Source organism: Micromesistius poutassou, assembly GCF_964030765.1.
Source record: "Micromesistius poutassou genome assembly, chromosome: 5".
Classification (NCBI taxonomy): domain Eukaryota; kingdom Metazoa; phylum Chordata; class Actinopteri; order Gadiformes; family Gadidae; genus Micromesistius; species Micromesistius poutassou.
In genome coordinates, this window is record NC_140275.1 from 20437400 (window position 1) to 20458820 (window position 21421).

The following is a 21421-nucleotide window of genomic DNA, read 5'->3' on the forward strand; positions in this document are numbered from 1 at the left end:
TAGCGACGTAGCTGGGTCACATGTCCCATTACACAGAGACCTAGCGTAGCGACGTAGCTGGGCTACATGTCCCATTGCAGAGAGACCTAGCGTAGCGACGTAGCTGGGTCACATGTCCCATTACAGAGAGACCTAGCGTAGCGACGTAGCTGGGTCACATGTCCCATTACACAGAGACCTAGCGTAGCGACGTAGCTGGGCTACATGTCCCCTTACAGAGAGACCTAGCGTAGCGACGTAGCTGGGTCACACGTCCCGTTGCGGACCCCGCTGAGACCTCATGCTGAGCGGAGCCTCACCCGGTTGCCCTCGGCGAACACCCTCTGCGCCGCCTCGCGGGCCATGGCCTTGGCGATGGTGTTGGGGATGGGGGCCCCCTGCGGCTGCGGCAGGATCCTCTGCGGGGAGGGCGAGCGGCGCAGCGCCAGGTAGGGGGGCTCCAGGTGGGGGCCGCCCCGCATGCAGGGGGGCAGCGGCGAGGGCGAGCGCTCCCAGGGCCGCGCCGCCGCCGCCCTCAGCCCGGCCTCGCGGTCTTTGGTGTCGGGGTCCCGGGCGCCGAGCGGGGGCTTGGGGGCCTGGGGCGGCGGCCCCGGGTGCGGGGGGAAGTGGGGCCCCGGGTGGAGGGGAGGGGCCGGCGGCAGGTGGTGGTGGTGGTGGTGGGGGTGGTGGGGGTGGGGGTGGGGGTGGGGGTGGGGGGGGGGGAGGAGGGGGCGGGGTGTGCAGGTGGGGGTGCGGCAGTGTGTGCGGGGGGGCCCGGGAGGGCAGGGGCTGCACCTGGGGCTGGGGGTGCGTGGGGGGGTAGGTGGAGGGGTAGGGCGGGTGGAGCGCGGCGGCGGCGGAGGCGGCGCGGCGGGAGAGGCGGGGCGAGCCCAGGAGGGCGTGGGGGATGAGGGCGGCGGGGGAGTCCTGGGACTCGCCCTGGGCCGACAACGTCCTGACTATCACCTCCCGGGCCTCCAGCCCCTGGATCCGGTTCACCTCCACGCTCACGTAGTCCGCCGTGGGGAACATGACCTCTGCTATCTGAGTGTGCACATGCACACGCGCACACACACACACACACACACACACACACAAACCTGCTTACCAGCACGTAGCATTCAAAAAGCCTCCACTCCCTTATTCATTAATCGCAAATTGGGTATTATAAATATTATAAAATATCTAAATATTATGTTGCGTTTGATGTTATTAGATTTGGGTAAAATTGCATATTTGTATAGATACAAGAGACATAACCAAGAAACAATTCACTCTAAAAACACCCGGTTACAGTAACACTAAGATCCTAACATGCACAGCTCTGCATGCAGGATGCTGAGAAACGAGTGATGCAGCGTCACAGGACAGGACAGGGACCCGCCATGTGTGTCAAATCCTCTTACATAACCGCCTGGTGTAGCGCCTTCCACATACTCGTGTAATACCACCGGCCGCCAGCAGGTGGCGACAGCCGCCCCGGACGGAATTAAGAGGCTTGGCTCTCGCAGAAATGCATTGTGGGGTAACACGTGACAACTTGTTTTAACGTCCACACCTTTTGTCCCTTTGTGCAAACGGCGTAGCCGATGACGTTGGCCCCGTTGGAGGTCCCGGCGGCAGAGAGGTCCGGGGGCTTCCATCGGACCTGCATGACCCCGGCCGTCGGACCGCACTGGACCTGCACCTCCTGGGGGGGGAACGGGGGCCCTGAGACGCCCACGCGCACGCACATGCATGCACACACACACATGCGCAAATGCACACACACACGCACGCGCACACACACACGCACGCGCACACACACAGACACACACACAGGCTACTTAGACCCAATTTGATGTGTGTGTGTGTCTGGATTGTTGGATAGAAACATATCTAAAGTGGTGTGAGTCTGCCCTGGTCCCTCCTCTCAGGGCTGATCATTGAGTGTGTTGTTCTGACCTGGCCGGGGGCCGGGGGCGGGGTGGGGGGGGGGGGGGGGGGGGGGGGGGGGGGGAAATGGGACTGAGAGAGCTAGAGAACAGAATCTACTACACATCAGAATCCCGACACATACAGCATAAACGGTACACTGGTGGTACACATGTGTGCCGTTTGCTTTCACTGCCGCCGATGTGCAGGATTTACATTTCATGCATTGCAAATGTTTAGTGTCCCGGATTTCAAAGGCATCAGAATCAATCAGTGACACCGCGGACAGTACGCTTAGAAGTGTGTGTACCGCGGAAAATGGGTGGTGTGTGTGTGTGTGTGCGTGCGTGCGTGTGTGTGTGTCTGTGTCAGTGGGCGGTGTTGAAGCTTGAAAAAACCCGTTTGACATCCGAATGCACCGGATCACGCGCCCAACAAGCCTTCACTCTCTGTGCCAAGCATCCTAGAAGACGAAGAGACAGAATTTCTGTCTCTGACCACATTGACCTCCACACACACACACACACACACGCACACACACACACCAAACACACACACACACACACACACACACATGCACTGAATCTTTGTGCATGGAGTGTCATTTCAAATGCAAGGCCTTTACTAGGAGATTCACACCAGATGGTTTGTATGTATCACCTGATTAAAAAACAAATCCTTACCAAGTTAATGCTAATGAAGCAGGATTTAAATTTAAAGCAAGAAGCTATCGATTCACTACAATGGAAGTCTCAGGTGATAATGAGACTAATGTATGAGTTAATGATAATGAGTTAATGTATGTGTTGGCTCTGTTAATAGATAAATGTTTTCATATTAGTTTACAACAAACGTCTATACATGTCATTATGAACTCCTATCCACGCATGGCCATCGATGCGTTGCTACAACCCGCCCAACCCGACATGCATTCCAACCGGCGATGCCCTGAATAGATAAACCACATCTCTGCTTCCTGAGTGGGCCTCACAAGACCCTGCTGGGGTCCGCCCAAAAAAAAACACAACTTCATTTTGTTCCCGATCTGGCGCCGTTTGTCGCACACCGAAGACGGAAGCCCATCTGGGCCAAACCACCGGCCGGCCCTATGGCCCCCCGCGGCCCTCCATGACCGCCCAGTGGGCTGGACAGAGCCACTCAGCACAGCACACAGCTGCTCCAGGGAGAACGCCCCCACTAACACAACCTAATCACTCTCCCACTGCCGCTGCGGAGGGGCACACTTCTGGAGGAGCAGGAGGTTGTTAGTCTGATTCCCCTGCTGCATGGGGGCTGAAATGATACGTAATGAAGACAGAATGACGCGTTGGGTGAGTGTGAAGCTCCACGCGTTTCTCCAGCCCATCTGCTTTCGTTCTAAAACTGGACTCTCAAAGGTTGGGGAATTGAATTATATTTGCTGAGGCTGATAATACAGATAATTCATTACTAAGAACAGATAAGGCCACTTTGTTTGAAGAACACGGTGTGTGTGTGTGTGTGTGTGTGTGTGTGTGTGTGTGTGTGCGCCTGCGTGTGTGCGGATGTGTGCGTGCGTGTGTGTGCGCGCGCTTGTGTACTTGTTTGTTTCCGTCTGTGTGCGTGTGTGTGTGTGTTTGTGTGCATGTGTGTGCGCACGTGTGCGTGCGCGCTTGTGCGCTTGTTTGTTTTCCGTCTGTGTGCGCGTGTGCGTGCGTGTGTGTGTGCGAACGTGCGTACGACGAGCGTGTGTGTGTGAAACACCTCGTCGATGCTGCTGATAGGCAGGAGGGCTCCAAGGCTCAGTAATTATCTGGGCTGACTAACAGACTGCTGTCATCAACACCCCGACTCTGTCAGCAGCAGCACACACTCTTCCACTTTATACACCTCGGTAATCTTTGCTCACTAAACAACTGCAGCAGCAGCAGCGAGCCACCGTGGTGTGTTTTTTTGTTGAGGCGGAAGCCGGGGCAGGATGACTTCAAAGACCCCCAGCCAGACAGAGGACAGGAATAGCGTGTGATGAGGTGTCAGCCACAAAGGACTGAGTCACATAATTGTCCGCTTCAAACTGCAGGAGATGACGGTCGGCAGTCACTCACTCAAAAAAATGTATGAGTAACACTTTATTACAAGAAGGGTACAGTAATGAACCATTCATTTATATAAGTGATGGCATAAATTAGCATTAGCTAACCGCTGATTAACACTTAATTAATGTGTAGTAATACTTAACTAATTGTTCAAGTTTACTAATGGTGTTCATGTTAACTAAGGTAATGGTGTTTATGTTAACTAAGGTTATGGTGTTCATGTGAACTAAGGTAATGGTGTTCATGTGAACTAAGGTAATGGTGTTCATGTTAATGAGGTAATGGTGTTCATGTTAACGAGGGTAATGGTGTTCATGTTAACTTAAGTAATGATGTTTATGTTAACGAGGGTAATGGTGTTCATCTTAACTAAGGTAATGATGTTCATGTTTACAAGGATAATGGTGTTCATGTTAACTAAAGTTAATGATGGTTACCTTAATCACTACTCCGTACCAAACCGAGTACGGAGTAGTGTAGTACATAGTATATATAATAACGTTATTACTGCATTAACTAATGTTAATTAATGGCCAATTAGTGTACCAATAATATGCAAAGTGTTGCCAAAAGAAGAAAAGGCAGAGCGGCCCCTGTATCTAGCTCCTGTTGACTGCAGGACTGAGAGGGCTTCACCCAGCAGCTGTGAGGTCTGTCGTCGCCGGCTCCCATCCCGCGCCCTCCATCAGCACCAACAGTGTTGTTGTTGCTGAAGGATCTCCACGGTGATGATGAGGTGGCTGGATGTAGTCAATAATCCCCACCCCCCACCCCTGAAAACATGCTTCGACCCCCACCCACCGCACGTCATTTGAAGAGATTTTTAATTTCCATTTGAGAATTCCATTTTGAATTGTAATGCCAGTGAAATGACGGTAGGCTTCATCGCTGCCCAAACAGTTGCTGTTTGGGCAGCGATGAAGCCTACCGTCATTTCACTGGCATTACAATTTAAGTTCTGTGTAAAGGAAGCTGGTGAAAAAAAGGAAAGACTGAAGAGGGTGAGGTATTACTGATGCTAGCACCGTAAAACGCTTGGAGGGAGAGGGAGAAAGAGAGAGGGAGAAAGAGAGATAGAGAGAAATAGAGTGAGTGAGTGATAGAGAGAGAGTGAGATAGATAGAGCGAGGGAGAGAGGGAGAGAGAGGGGGGGAGAGTGAGAGAGAGAGATGGAGAGAGTGAGAATGAGAGAGAGAGAGGGGGGGGGAGAGAGAGAGACTGGGTGAGAGAAAGAGGACTCCAGACATCCACACATGCTATTTACATAATGTACATAATACCATATGAGGGCTACCTTCTCTAAAACATCGCCTCCTGTCACACATCCCTGATCATATGCTGCCTTGTTCTTTCAAACTGTCTGAAACTATTTCTCTGCACACAAATCCTTGAGGCCAATCACCGAGTGCAGAGTGAACGAAACAGAAAGCAGTGCGCAGATGTTTGTCAGGTTGGCAGTAAAGGTAATAGGCTCAAAGCTTTCTGCTGAGAGCCTGATGAGAGCAGTGTGTTCAATTATCGGATGTTTGTTTTCTTTTTCCCGTTACATTCTAGCTTTCCCATCTTGAAAACACCCTTAATCACTATTTAACACACCACAACACTGGTTAAGGGAACACTCTCACTAAGAATGAACATGCCCTACATGCCTTTGTAATCAGCGGTCATGTCAGCAGTCAACACATTACACACATTACGCAATGGAACAAAGTCCTCCTCAGACACCAGGGTGGCCAGAAATGATCTAAGGCTATCTAAAGGGTAACCAAGCTCTTAAACCAGACAGCTCCACAAAAAACATAATGGCATTTACTCAAAGCTGGGCCAGGTGACACCACCTGACACCGGGAAACATCTCTCAATCAGCCGAAAATCTAATTGAACACAGGAGCCACCGTGATGATCAGTGTCTCCCCCCAGAGGGAGCCGTTTCCTGCATTCGATACGGAAGCTAGGGTAAGGTTACTCCTATAGAAGCTCAGGAGGCTGACCTGCATGCTGAGTGCAGAACTCCACGGAGATCTCCCTCTTCTCCCTGTGCTCCAGGGGAAGCTGCCAAGGCACCTGATGCTCCCTGGCCACCACCTTCACCTTGTACACCATCATGGGCTTCAGGTTGAAGAACTGGTAGCGGTGGCCCCCGGCCTTCACCATGTCGTACTCGCTGCCGTTCAGGAAGATGGTGTGGCTGTAGTTGCTGTTGCTGGGCATCCAGGAGAGCTCGGCGGAGACCTGCGTGATGTTGTCCACGCGCAGGTAGTAGGGCGCCACCACCACCTCCTTGCCCACCAGCAGGCTGCAGCGCAGGCGGTCCGACAGCCCGCGCTCGGTGATGCACTGCACCGACACGCGGTAGGTGCTGGTGGCCAGGTTGAGCCGCTCGATCAGGGACTTGGTCCTGCCCCCGTAGGGGACGCTCATGCGCACCTCGTCGTCCACCAGCACGTTGTAGCCACTGACGGAGCCCCAGCCGGGCGGCACCACCGGCGGCTCCCAGCCCACGATCACGCTCTTGGCCAGCTGCTTGATGAGGTTGATGCGGCGGGGGTAAGGCACAACGTCTTCGCCAACCTCATCGGTGCTGACGTCCAGGGTTCCCGTCCCGTTGCTGCAGGTGCCCAGAAGGTCCATGGCCAGTCTGCTGTTGCTCATGCCGTCCATCTTACAGTCCGACAACAGACTTCCCAGACCCATGCTCAGGCCTGAGCTGAGCCCAGAGCTGAGGCCAGAGCTGAGGCCTGAGCTGAGGCCCGTGGCCCCGGTGGTAGCCTTCCCCAGGCCCAGGCCTAGGCCGATTCCCGCTCCGAGTCTCTTGGAGGCCAGGCTACTGTGGTTGAGGTATGCAGACTCCTTGGCACCGTCTCTGTTTTGGACGGCAGGTTTCTCCTCGTCTTGGACAAAGTCCACGAAGTTGGAAGGGACCAGACCCTGCTGGCCGTCCAGCAGCTCTCCTGAGGAACAGAGAGGACGGGGGATGTGTGGCATCGAATGCGACATGTAACACTCCCCATGACCAAACTCCTTGTCTGCCTGGGACTCCCCAACCCCATCCTGGACTCCACATCACGCTCCTCCTTCAAGGCTTCCCTCAAAACCCCTCTCTTCAAACTTGCTCGTAATGGTAATCCTAAATCTTATTGTAAATCATATCCATGCTGCAATTTTTTCGAATGTTTTTATTATGTGATTTTATTCTTAATCTAGTATAAGTGCTATGTAAAACAAATACAAATACAATACAATACAATAGTAGCTTTATTCAATTGCAAACAGTCGTGAAAGTAGCCTACCTTCGTAAAAGCCATCTTCATCCATCGTCCCGTAAACATAGAGGTACTTCCCTGCCACCAGGGGGAGCTCTGCTTCTGGGTGCTCGTTTGGCCCGTCGTAAGGATTATAGCTACAGTGGAACAGATAGCACAATGTCACGGCTGGTTAGCAGCATAGGGCTGGTACATCCCGACGTCACAGTGCAATGGCCGCTGCCATTTTGGGAGCATAGGATCTTTGGATTGTTAGTTATTGTGTAGCTAGGAATGTTTTTTTTGTCATTATTTAGCAATTAATTATTACTATGGGGAGAGATTGTCGGGTTTGAAACTGCCGAGGCAGTTGTCCTGCAAAACATGGCAATAACAATTCTGATAAATATACCTATGCTATGGTATATTTATGTTGTATTTATGATTTACAATGCTCTCACTCTCTGGAGGCCACTCAATATGAGAAGCAGAAATATCAATAAGAATTGTGTTTTCTGTAAAAACGGGTGTGGATGGGGCTGAACCTTCATTAGTATGAAGGCTGAGATGGCAATTATTTTAGAGCTGACAGGTAACTTACTGACCGCTCGGCCATCACATGCCGAGAACAGACACATCCGCCACACGTCAGACACCCTTTCTATACTCGGGAACCTTTGCAAGTCATTGGAGTCTAATTTAAAGAGCCGTACTGTCCCTTTAAGAGGGTCTGGATTGGATTGGAATTAACCTGAAATCCCAGACGGAAAGCACAAGCCATTCATCTAATGAGCCTGGCCTTGTGACAGTGATACAGATCTGGAATCTGTACACTGCTGACAGAAAATTAATAGATTGAAGTTTCATTCCTCATTAAAAAAGTAATCATACTAAACATTAGCTGTTTACAGATTTAGTAAGTGTTAGAGTATTTTTTTTATATTTCTAAGATTATGCAATAAATACTTTTGTTTCCGGATATATACAATTTATGTAATATATAATAATGTAATATATATTTATGTAATAATATATTTATGAGATTTTATTTACCAAAATAAATCAATGGAAGAAATCAGTTTCTGGTCGATTAATGGAGGAGATAATCACTGTATTGACGGACAGTGAAGGTGTTTAGTGTTGGTACCTGTAGCGAGCGGTGCACAGACGGACCTTCCCGGTGAACCTCTGCCTCACCCTTGTTGCTGAGCTCAGTTCTTTCTCCATCTGATGGAGAAAAGACATCTTTCAGTGTCTGAACCCCCCCCCCCCCCCCCCCCCCCCCACGTAGAGCTAAACAAATATTACATGTATTTAGCTGAAATGCGTCTCGCGGGAGAGCACAGCTTCTGCTCTCTGGCAAAAAAAGTGAACAGAGGAAAATATATAGTAGTTATAAAGCAGTTTCTTGTCTCGTTGTGTGAGATTTTCAAAGCAAAGGCAACATTCTCCAGAATTGGAAAATGTAAAAGGAACAGTAAAGAGAAGGAGACAAAAAGAGTTTGGCACTGTACGAATGTGTACCAAATCCCCAGAGCCATTCCGGCTGCTTTGTCTCTCCTCAGGCTGTTCACATATTCATCATTTAACTTAACAATCAGATCATTATTAGGCTGTTGTAGGCTATGAAGTGTGGAGGATCTAACGACCAGCAGTAATCAAAGGCCTTTTGACGGGAGCTTGCTGACGATAGGAGCTGTGACGGGGGACACCGGCCCAGGGGAGACACCCACCTCAGAGAGAAGGGTCTGTCGGGGCCCGCTGTCCCGGCCGCGGGTGAGGAAGGTGGGCTTGAGCGACAGCAGGTCAGGCTTGTCCCCGCTCATCTGGAGCGGCCTGATGAACTCTGAGATCAGAGACCTGCTCATCGGAGCCTCGTTGCCTGGGTAACGGGAAGAAAGGAAGAGCAAGGGCAATGTTGACGTGAACGTCGAAATGTTTGCTAGCACCTAGATCATACGAATGTCCACATAGAACCGTACATAGACACTAAATGCAACGGTCAAAGTGGGGACGTATTTGATGGATGGGGATGAGTGTGTCGGTTCTGCGGCTGATCATTCAGAGAGTCGGTTCTGCGGTTGATCATCCAGAGAGTCGGTTCTGCGGCTGATCATCCAGAGAGGTCAGCAGGTTCAATGGGAGTGGAGGGAGTGAGAGCACAGCATCCAAACTCCCCACTGAAGTCAAACTGTTGGGCACAGCTCCAATGTAAAAAGCCTCATTAGGGCGTGCGTTTGTGTATTCAGTAAGTGGAGTCAAACACAGAACCAGCGTTTAGTGACTAATGGCACATTTCTCAATATGATTGATTCTATCATTAACTGCTGTGTGTTTACGTTGGAGTGCGTCACAAAAGCGCATTTCTAGAGTTTCCGCACTCATGATTTTTTCCGTGCTGGGAAACCTGACCGGCGACATGCTCAGCTCTTCTGTTCAGTGGTTGGTTGTGTAACGTTAAGGGGCCTATCGTGGTGAGAGTGAGCGCTCATTAGCCCACTGCTCCCTGGGCATGCACAGAACAGCCATTACTGGGAACGCTGTGCAAACAACTAAATTTAGTACAAAGGTAAATTGAATTGTGTTGTAAAAAGAAAATAACCGCCATTTATTTACTGTGACCAATTCACAGGGAAGAACAATTTCCATCGAGAAAACAAAGTAGCTACGATGCCACTATTTGACTGGACCGAAAGCACAGTTGTCACTGGTTGTCACGGCACTATCCAGGCAATGGTTTATATTATAGCTTGGATCCTTTCAGGTACATCCTTTTACAACTATGGATATTCTGTCTTTTCAGGTTTTCCTTTACATTTTCTGTGGCGTCCTGTTCATGTTTGAGCATGTGACGAGCTAAGTCTCGAACCTTGGATGACAAAAACATTCATTAAAAGGTATTTATCCCCACTGCCATTAGGGCCTTGAACCAGTAGGTCAACTGTAGGTTAAGGTTGGAAATGCCTCTACTTTTGCTGAATGCTATCGTCGATGTCCCTGTTATCCTATGTAGCAAAACGCATCCATCCATCCATCCATCCATCCATCCATCCATCCATCCATCCATCCATCCATCCATCCATCCTCACCCTTCCCCAGCGGACAGGCCAGCCCATTGAGCAGCTGGGACAGGGATTTGCTGGGTGAACCCGGGGACTCGCACAGGGTCAGGGGCTCCGTGCTGAGGATGTCAAAGGTCCCCGCCTGCAGCCGGAACTTCTCCAGCTCCTTGGAAAGCAGGTTGAACTGCTCACTCTGATTCCGACATTTCTCCTCCAGCTCGCGCACTTTGGCCTGACGGCGGGAAGGGGAGGAGGGGGGGAGGGACGGAGGGAGGGAGAGAGGAAGGAGAGAGGGAGGCAGGAGAGAGGAAAGGAGAGAGAGGGAGGGAGAAGAAGAAGAAGAAGAAGAAGAAGACGAAGAAGACGAAGAAGAAGAAGAAGAAGAAGAAGAAGAAGAGACAGACCAAGGAAATGAGAGCAGTCATGAAAAAATTATTGATAAATAAAATGCAAATAGGACTCACAAACGACTATGTTCATGTATTTGTACTTGGCGTTATGTATACACATTAAGTGTGTAATGAGATTTGAGACTAGAGGCAATATGCAGAATACTTTTGATGCAATGTGCCGTGTTTGTTTCATCATAGGCCTACAACTCTGAGTTATGAAGTCGCTACTGCTCAGCTGTATTTATGATTTATTTTATTGAGGCAATAATATATATGTTATTAAAGAAAACAATTTCGATTTTTACCATTTCTTTAAAATAACACTTTTCAGCATTGTATAATAAAGATGAACACTTCTTCAACTCTTCAAAATGTACAAAATATGCAGGAAACTGAATCATGATTCAAGCAAGTAACATTTAGCAACATAAAGTGTCAAATAAAACTGTTGAATGGTACAATCGCTGGAAATCCTGCTTAGCCACCGACATTACAAGGGAAATTAGGACTTTGGGTAAACAGCTTAGTTCAAAACTTTGGTTAGTTTCAAGACAGTATGTATCTGTATATGTCAAACACATTCAACCATAGACAACCATGCAGACAGCCTTGATATCATGGCTCCCATGATAGCACAGCACTGCGTGTTAAAGGAGGAGATTTCATGCCGAGAAGCCACAGTTGGCTGAACGTGGGCATGCTTTGAGTGTGTCATTCCTCCGGGAAGCTGGTAAAAACCCAACGCAAATGTTGATAAGCGTGTTGGCATCATACAGGCATACAGAAGACAACATGCCAGAGAACACACATGCAGTAACACAAAAAACCGAAACACTGTTTTGTCACAAGTTGGAAGAGGGCTGAAATCAATGACGATTCAGGATCAAGAGTTTCCCTAACTACTTATTGATTGACTTAATTTGCCGCTTTCATTGAGGTCATTTGATGTTCATTCATTAAAAAGTAAATACATTGTTGTTTAGCAGTTTCATTTGTACTGTTTGTACATAGTTTGTGTAAATGAGCTCAATCCATGCATACATTTCCAGAACCATACTCCTTATATAATTACTTATTCCCTTCCAACAGCCAGGATAGTTTTAAACTTTTAAACATTACGATTTAAAAAAAGATAGAATTCCTTCCGGATTCCGAATGTGTTGTTGTTTTGATCAAAAGTAGAGAGGGAACATGATTTGTTGTTGCTGGTAAGCAGAGCACGGTAAGCCCAAATGACAACAATGAAAACCAAAGTAATAAAAACAAAAGATATGTTAGTTTCTCAGGCTTTGAGGGGACATCCACCTTTGATGTAGAGAAACACAGCCAATAAACGTTAACATCAAAACAAGATAGGAATTAGAAGAAACTGACACTGTTTCAAATTCACATTTCAGCATCAAACTTGATGACAAAGGACACAACTAGAGGACACTTTTGATCCAACAGAGTCCTGAGTGTGTAAAAGTAAATTAATGAAAACAATTGTAAAATACCTGCATGCTGTCCAAGTGGTTCTGTATATGCATAAACACAAATCCATACAGTAAAAAGAGATTTAGGAAATATTTAGCACAAGGCATCAGACACATACATCTTGAAATCTAAAAGTTAATTTCAAAGAGGACATCTTGGTCTGCAGCATTTCTCATGCAGAATATTCACCTTAGTTCACACGCATTAACTTAAATGTGTATGCTAACATGCGAATAAATAAAAGCATTGTTGGTCAATTATATATTATTAACTTAAAATCTGATCTTTCATCACCATATTATTTACTTAAATCTGATCGTTCATCAACTTATTATTAACCTCGAATCAGTTCAGTTCATCACAACTCTACCTTATTTAAAATGCTAATTTATTTTGTAGTTTTTTACATTTAACTCCAAAAGTGTAAATGCTATTTGACCATGACTGTTAGGGGCCTTCTGCCAATGGGGTCAAGATGGCCCTCAAACCGGCCCCAGGCTCTCTAACACAGGCAACCCTTAGCCCCAAATGGCCCCGCTCCCTCACCACCAGCACAGGCCTTAACTCACCTCTAACAGATGGACCGCGCCTTCATGTTCCTTTTTAGCCTCAACCTGAGCCTGAGAGACACGGAGAGAGAGCACAACACAGCCTGATAACCTTTTGGTCAGGAAGCTTTCAACTGATTCAGCCTACTTCACTTCTCCTCTGATGTATTTTAGGGTGAAACTGGTGTTACATGTTCCTCCCTGCTGTGATGTTCATTACTGATGTTTAATATTAATACCTCAGGAAGTAAGACACCGGTAATTGCCTTTCGAACACAAAGTAAAACTATAGAATCAATATCAAAACATATTAGTGGGGGATTTTTCCCTGAAAAGGGAGCGTTTGTGATCTTTCCAGAATATCAAAATCCATTTTTTCAGACAATCAAATCGAAGAAAACACTGACTCTAGATTTGATCAGTGGTTGAGAGAAAACACGAATATAAGAAACAATACTTGTGCTATAAAGAACCACACATAAAATCAACTGTCTTGTTTTCTTACAGCAGCAAAGCAGAGCTCCGCCTAAGAGCTCTCTGTTCCTAAGGACTCTGAACCACCCAGACCACAACCATGAGGGCCAACTCTTATCTCCTTCACACCCTATCCCCCTCCCCTCATCCATGGCTGTGACGCTTCCGCAACCCAGTGTGCGGCGACGCGGTAGACAAACCGACAGCCCAAACATCCTAAGCTGGACTGCCTTTTTTTTAACCAAGCCTCAGAAAAAGAGTCACTTCAGAATTAGTTTGCCAATCGCTCTAACTGACAGATAAAAAGTTCTCGTGTGAAGGGCGTGCTCAGTTTGGGTGTGTGTGAGCTTTCGTTTCCATGCATTTACGCATGCCTGTGTGTGTGTGTGTGTGTGTGTGTGTGTGTGTGTGTGAGTGGTATGTCGTCAGTGTATGTGTGTTTGCGTGTATCTGTTGGTGTGCGGCCATGTTTAGGTCGGTTCAGTGACTGCATCAGAGGCAGAACGCTAGCGGCCAGAGCCGCCCCCCCCCCCCCCCCCCAAAGCGAGCCCCTTACCTTTTGCAGAAGGTCAATCTCCTGCTGCTTTGCATTGAGTACAGCCAGGGCCTGCTCATGCTCCAACTCTAGCTGCTGCCTCCGCTCCGCAGCCTCGCGCATATGCTGCTCAGAGAGAGATGGTGGAGGGGAGAGCGAGGGGTGGAGGACGGGGGGGAGAGGATGGGGGGGGGGGGAGAGGAGGGGGAAAAAGACTTCTGTTAGTAGAACTCAACAAATCCGGTGCTCCGTTCCAGACCGGGGATCGATGGACGGAGGTACAGAAGCCCTGCAATACGATTAAAGACGTGAACCTGCTGCAGCAGAAAGGGCCAGAGTCCTGTGATCTTTCAGAGCAAGGAGAGAGAAGTGTTGCACCAGACCGAGCTTCAAGATGAGAAGGAGAGATGTTCGGTGTGAAATAAAAACAGTGATTGGCGATTCGGTTTGAGGTTTTGCCGCCTCGCTGCACGTCAGAGGTGGATGGAGCGTGTCTACAGGCTTGTGGATCCTGAGACTGTGTGCATGTGCTGCCGTGATCAATACAGAGGGTTTTAATTACGTGGAGAGGGTTTCCCAATCAGTAGCGTGGCGGTCTGGGCTGAATCACAACAACAGCGGCACAAAAATCCAGCCATACAATACAGATGACTGAATGACGGTAAAGCCCATGTTGTTCACATTATTATTACCAATGATATCAAGTCCCTGAACTGCTTCTGTATTTTGGTGGATAAACTATAAAAATACACCTAGGTACATCTAGACACACCTTTACTACCTAGTAAATAACCAGAATGAAATTACTTTTAGGCATTTGATGTAGTGATTTCATTATCAATCAAGCAATGAACTGTGAACCCAACAACAACGCAATCCCTGATTATAACTATAAACGTTACAGTACACACTCAGTCACTGCGATTCCCTGCTATACCCCAAACCACCCCACCCTGCCTAGTGTGTGACCCGTCGGCCTGGCCCCCTGTGTTACGGCTGTGGCCGTACCCAGCAGATGCTCTGCTCTGTCTCCCCCTCTTGGACAAGGTGTTCCCTAGTTTTTTTTTGTATTTCTAAACACGTTTCGTGTTCCATGTTACCTTCTGTTCTTAATCTCCGTGTTCTCCTCGCCCCAGGATCACCAGCCCCGTACCTGCCTGCCATCCACCCTGTGTGCGGCTCATCTACCAGCCTACCTGCCAGTAGCGCCGCCTGTCTGTCGTCCATCCTTGCCTGTCCGCCTCCTGTTTATTCCCTACTGCTCACATCCTCCCTACAAAAACCCTCCGGTTTAACTCAACCTCCGTTGTCTGCGTCTGCACTTGGGTTCCGCCCCCCCCGTTCGATCGTCACATCCTGCAGTGTTTTGTGTGTGTGTGCGTGTGCACGGGCGCGCTCGCCCAGCATGTCACCGGTCGGGGTGAGTGAGAGGGAATGCACAGCCCGCCGCGGCGTGGTCAATCAGAAGCGTTCAGGACGGCACTGCCTTGAGACGCATCTCGGTGGATGCAGGGATAACTTCAAAATGCTGGCAGGAGCCTCGAGTCAAGGTAAGGGTAAAGGGTGTTTCAAAAGGTTAAAGGTCGGAAGGGCTGGACTATTGGGGTATGGGGGGGGGGGGGTTAGAGGGGTCGCTTGGAGCTGCAACAGCCATAAGACATCCGGCACTAGAAGGTGACAGACAGGTGAGGAGGAGGAGGACGTTAAGGAGGGGACGGGGGACGGGACGGGGGACGGGGACGGGGGGGTAGCAGGTCCACCAGGAGGGGGCCTCCCGCTGAGCGTGCGTCCGGAGCCCCGGTTCCTCACCTTGAGCACCTGCTCTAGGTTCTCCAGTTTGCCTTGGAGCTGGTTCTTCTCCTGCACGGCTGAATCTCGCTCCCACGTCACGGTGCCGAGCGTCTCTCTGAGCTGGGCATACTCAGCGTTCACCTGGGGCGCACACACACACACCCACACACACACACACACACACACACACACACACACACACACACACACACACACACAGCTAGGAGCAGGCCTGCTGGAGAGTGGCGGAGACACACGTACCCACACACAGGCCCTCAAGGCTCGGCGAGACCGTCAGCCCTAACCCTGCACGGTAAAGTACCCTGACACTGAAATCTACTTAGGCTCAGAGACAAATGTCTCTGTTTTGTATATGAATTATCAATGCCGTACAATCTGTATTTTTTTTAAAGAAACATTGCAGTTTGTTGTATTATGGAATATTTATGTTGTGCGTGTGTTTATTATGTAATATATTTGTAGTAGAAAACCGAGAAACTAAATGGAACAGGCTTGATTGTTGTAAAGCTTTTCAAGGTAACCTACCAGCGCTCACTTCAGTTTCTCTCAGTGAACAGGGAGAGAAAAACTGAATGAGTTCTGTGCTATTGTGACACGTTTGCAATCCTTGGGTACTACGGTACTAAACAACACAACAGAAAGGTCTGCTGTAGTCAAACACAACTCTTGTTCCTGCATGCCTGGTTAACCCCTTGATGGTGGACCCTACACACACGCATTCAGAGGTTTGAAGTGGAGTGAGGAGATCCTATTTTTTACACTTCTGGACCATTGGCTGACCCATCACCCTCTCTAGCCAGAGAATCATTATGACCCTGATGGCCCTGGCTTATCTGGCAGGTCACCTATCTGCTCTCTGAAGGACCGGGGCAACAACAAGCAAGCACAACACCAATCACACCCCTCTTTATAGCACAGACCGGCTGGGGCGAGCCATTAGGGGTATGCAGAGGTCAGACGGTAAATATAGTTACGTAAAAAGTGCAATGTAAAAAATCACACAGGGCAGGGGCTGGCTGATGAGCTGACCTAGATGAAGAGACACACACACGCACACACACACACACACACACACACACCTCACCATCCCAACAGCCTATTGAGATGATAGGGGTTGTTTAGGAACCAGGATGATAAGGTGGGGGAAGGGGGAGATTGCGTACGTTTCTGCTGTGTGTGTGTGTGTGTGTGTGTGTGTGTGTGTGTGTGTGTGTGTGTGTGTGTGTGTGTGTGTGTGTATGTATGTGTGTGCATGTGTGCGTTTCTGCTGCAGCCCCGCAGAGAGTGTGGTTCTCATATCCGTGATAAGGGTGGGGGAGGTGGGGTGAGCTACTCTCCGAGAAGCTGCTTCCGCTCCTGATAACACATCAATACCTAGCGTTTCCCGCCCTTCCTCAACTCCCCCCTAGCGTTTCCCGCCCTTCCTCAACTCCCCCCCCCCACTCGACCCCCATGCACAGTGATGAGCTGCCAATCAACAGCCTCAGAAGGTGGCCAGCAGGGAGCTGGAGCTCTGTGCTGGATCTTCCCCTGACTTTTTTTTCTTGCCCTCTTGCGGGGCTAGGGTCAGGGGGGGGTGTGATAAACATATGGCCTGTTAAGCCCTTTGAGACTGTACCTGTGAATTTAAGTGAATTGAAGATAAGCATAACTCAATCAGGCAACTGAGATGATGCGTTAGTCATAATGAAAAAAAAACACTTTCATATCGCAGACCTTTTCCACTGACATAAACCTATGAGGTAACCCGTCGTAAAGAGAGCCGGACTGGAGCCAGGAAACGAGGGCACAAGTGGCTGTGCCCAAGCGAAGAAAGGTGTAACGTGAAACGTGTGTAATACCCCCCAAAAAATAAGGCAACAAAATAAGGAAACTCACTCGTGTGACTCACCTTGTCATACTCGGAACCCTTCTTGGTGCTGTGGAACAACTGGAGACTCAGGTGGGCCTTCTCCTGGAGCACATCTTGATACTCATTCTCCTGGGGGGGGCGGAGGAGGGAGACGCAGACAGGGTGACGTCGTCAGAGCCACGGCAGATCTACATGATTAGGTCCGAGTCTCTCCACGTCTGAGCCTCCACTCAGCGTGTTGTTAACAGTGACAGACCCGGCATTATTCATCCAGGAAGGGACCGGAGGGGGTTAAGGTCCTCTCCTCTGCCCCAGAAAGAGGCTCCGGAGGCAGGGTAGGGCAATGTGTGTGTGTGTGTGTGTGTGTGTGTGTGTGCATTTGGGCACGAGCTGCCATTTTATCAGCGGCAGGCATAACAGCGAGCAGGAATAGTACAGATAATAACAATCCTGGCACATCGTGCCGTGGATGCACATACGTTTGATGTCACAGGCGCTTAAATGTAGAATAATTTGCACTGGTGTTGTAACTAGGCATAATTGGATTTTCATTGATGTACTCTCAAAGCACACACAGACACACACGCCCACGCATAGACACACACACACACACACACACTAAGACATGTAGAAACAGATACGCAAATAAACAAACACGCACACACACATAAATCCGTGACTGAACACACACGGGTTCCTCCATGCACATCATTTTTCCCGCCAAGTGTGCCAGTGAGAGATTAAAAAACAGCCCTTCGTCGGAGACGAGAAAACCTAATTACATTCAATCAACAGCCAAGAGGCGCGCCACTGATGCCGTTTGCAATGTCAACTGAAGAGTCTCTCTCTCTCTCTCTCTCTCTCTCTCTCTCTCTCTCTCTCTCTCTCTCTCCCTTTCTCCCTCCCTCCCTCTCTCCTGCTTTTCCCAATGCTGGGCATTTAACATGAGCTGCAGCTATGAGTGCAGGCCAAGTGCTGGCTGCCGATGCATTGATTAACAGTAAGTATAGTTTTTAACAAAATGGCGAGTGACTCCAGGAAGGTCTGACATATCTTTGTGCTGATCGTCAACGTTATGGCGGTCTGATGTGGATCAGCTCCAAAGTTGCCATAAAAACGACATCTATAAATCCCTTTTTACGCATTTACCTTGACTTCCAACCTTAAAATACCTGTAATACTTGTAAAGCATTAAAAAGCTTCTCAGCGTGTAACACACCAGACGAGATGCAGAGTGCGGCGCTGTGCAGAAAAGGACAACACACATAGGTATATTAGATGAGATGAGGTGCTAGGCCTGGCTCTGTGTTTGATATAACGGGTGGCAGTGGATGGTGCCGGGTGCGCCATCGGACGATGTGTGTATGGAGCGTTGCTTTAACACCAGGTTGTCATGCTTACACCGCATGGAGAAATGAGTGGGCCAGTATATCAGTATATAATGCTACACAAATGCCTTACTCTGCAGAGATTTGCCAAAGGCAAATAGCTCTAAAAAAGAGAGCAAAGAATTGCTGCCTGTTCATTTTTCTTAATTCAAACTCAAACAGAAAGCACTTTGGCAGTTTGACCTGCATCAATCGTCTGCCATTAATTGCTATTTTTCCGATACTCATGTTTCATCTGAAGTCTCATTTCTGTCAATTGTCACATTAAGTGCTAGAGCGAGATGTGCAAGCCTTCAAGACATTTCTCCTTAAGAACGAGCAGCAAAATAGTAACGTTAATCATTGTTAACAGAGTTATAGGCATTAAATACTAGATTGTCAAGATTCTATATACGGTAAACTAAATGACTGTTATTAGTCATATAACTGAGTTTACCAGACCCATGTGAAGGGAACATGAGTCAGTGAGACTCTATTTGATCGTTGGTAAGTGAAAACTTCAGTCAGCTAAAGCGAGTACTACTTCTATGGATTTGATTGGCCATCGAATGGCAAATAATACCCGATGATCACAGACAGCACACCGTATTGATGTGTTGGTTCTGTCACCCCAAAGCATATTTTTATGGGTGTTGCGGTTAAATAGAGGAGCGGTGTCTGGCGGCCGCACACAGCGCGCCCCCGTCGAGTTGTGAAATGATTCAGCTCTCAAACGATCCCGTTATCCCAATCCTACCCCACAACCATCATTGTGTTCACTGTAGCGTCGACCGACCGGTGATGTGGGGGCACAAACGCTATGTTCGACCAGGAGCAAACCGCCCTAACAAACCCCACGGAATCCCTCACTGCTGACTCTGGGAGACATCCTGTGTGAGTGCTGTCCAGACAGGACGGGGAGGTGGAGAGCGCACGCCGCGCGGTGTGTGTGAGCTCATTAGGCTTCTCCGGGGAGCTGCTCTCCGCGCGTTGGAGAGCCCACATGGAGGCGGGCGTCCTGGGCTCCGTGCGGCCCCGCTGTTTGCCCTGTAGTTTCTAATTAGAGCACCTTTCACACACGAGAGCAAGGCAAACAGTTTCTCACAAGGACTGCGGTCTCCTGACTCCCTGCCTCACCGCTCTCACCACACATTACTCTGGTTTAAACCGGAGGGGAATGAGAACACAGGCCAATATGTTTGATGGTCGATCCCAAAGCCAATATAGGCTCTAAGCCGTCTTCTGCTGTGCCTTGTGTAGTTTCCTTGAGCTGTTTCTGTTGTGTTTATTTATTTATTCTGAAGCGTCCGTTTTCAGTGGGGGTTTTTTTTGTATGTCACGATAAAGTAAATAAGTAGGTCCTAGATGGACTCAATAAATGAGTCCATCTAAAAACGCAAAAAATGAAATGCCAATCGTGCACTATGAATCCCCGTGTACCCACGTGTGAAAAGGAAGCCCTCCTTTTCACGTACCCACAACTGATCAACATGCACACACGCATTCACACATATGGTAATGACACGCAGTGCCGGCAACCGCGTCTTGTCATTAAAACATTAAGGATCACGTTCTACTACATTATTCTTCTACATTATACTTTGGTAACTCATCTACACATCCTAGCAATCGGTTAGGTACCAGCCGATCTGCTCCATAACCCATTCTCTGCCATTAATCCATACATTTTGCACGACATAAACAAACACTGAGGCCGTTTCTCAATACCAAGTACGCGTTCTACATTCTCGCGGACTTGGAAGTACGTACTTGGCAAGTCCTCACTCACTTCCTGGTCCCCTCAAGCATTTCCAATCCCAGGCAACCCAGGCACCTGGAATCACTTAATTGTCTGATTGGGATGCGGGGAGATGACAGTTGTAAGGGGGGGGAATTGTTAGGGCTATAAGGTAATTATTATGGGGTGTTATATATTTTTTATAGTAATGTACATAATCATAATTTGAGATATGCGTAGTAGAAGACAAAAGTGTGTACAAATGTTTGACAATGTTGTTAAGATGAACATAGCATTGTACATGGACCCCTATGCACCCCTATGCAAATGGTATCTCCCAAGGGAGATAATTGAATGGCTTTATTTAAGCCCGGTGTTCATGCCTGCAGGGAACCCGGGGAGGATCGCTTGTTGTGAGGCGGTATATGTAGCACCATGTTTCCTGCAGACCTAGGTCTAGCGAACAACCCTCGATTTGATTTTGTTTTTGTTTCTCTAAGTATTTTTGTTTGGCTTGGCCACTTTTTTTTTTTGAGTGAGAACTATAAATAAATTTGCCAAAAGTTCATGCAAACCACAGTGCTGGCTGAATTCCTGTGACCTCCTCAATCAATCCAGTAGCCCATATCCTGAAGTGGGAGTGAGCCGAGAGGCTCATCGCCACACCACGACACACAAACAAAACACATGTTGTTCTGCATGAACCGCACAAAAATGTCCAAAAAAAAAAAAAATTAATCAAGGGGCGGTTTCCACCTCTGAGCGCGAGGCCAGTGTCGGATGGGTTCTGCACATACGGAGACGTCCCCTGAACACCGGGTCCCCCGCTTGACGAGGCGGGACCCCGGGCAGCAGGCGGCGCCGGCGCCGGCGCTCTTAATGAAAGCTTTGCCGGTAACGTGCCTTTGATGAGCCCGCCGGCAGACACCTCGGCACATCTGGACAACACCGCTGA

The 21421-nt window shown here is 48.7% G+C and overlaps 1 protein-coding gene across 1 annotated transcript in view; it reads right to left on the reverse strand.

The window, feature by feature from the left end:
* rimbp2b (RIMS binding protein 2b) overlaps nt 1-21421 on the reverse strand; it is a gene marked incomplete at both ends in the record, with an annotated part of 58937 nt that overhangs the window by 18578 nt on the left and 18938 nt on the right. Inside the window, 13 exons of the mRNA XM_084468215.1 lie at nt 300-575; nt 697-1023; nt 1538-1689; nt 5960-6919; nt 7259-7368; nt 8358-8437; nt 8944-9092; nt 10300-10504; nt 12161-12181; nt 12710-12760; nt 13719-13823; nt 15507-15629; nt 17401-17490. Of these exons, the coding sequence (XP_084324341.1) occupies nt 300-575; nt 697-1023; nt 1538-1689; nt 5960-6919; nt 7259-7368; nt 8358-8437; nt 8944-9092; nt 10300-10504; nt 12161-12181; nt 12710-12760; nt 13719-13823; nt 15507-15629; nt 17401-17490 (2649 nt within the window). The remainder of the gene's footprint in view (nt 1-299; nt 576-696; nt 1024-1537; nt 1690-5959; nt 6920-7258; nt 7369-8357; nt 8438-8943; nt 9093-10299; nt 10505-12160; nt 12182-12709; nt 12761-13718; nt 13824-15506; nt 15630-17400; nt 17491-21421) is intronic.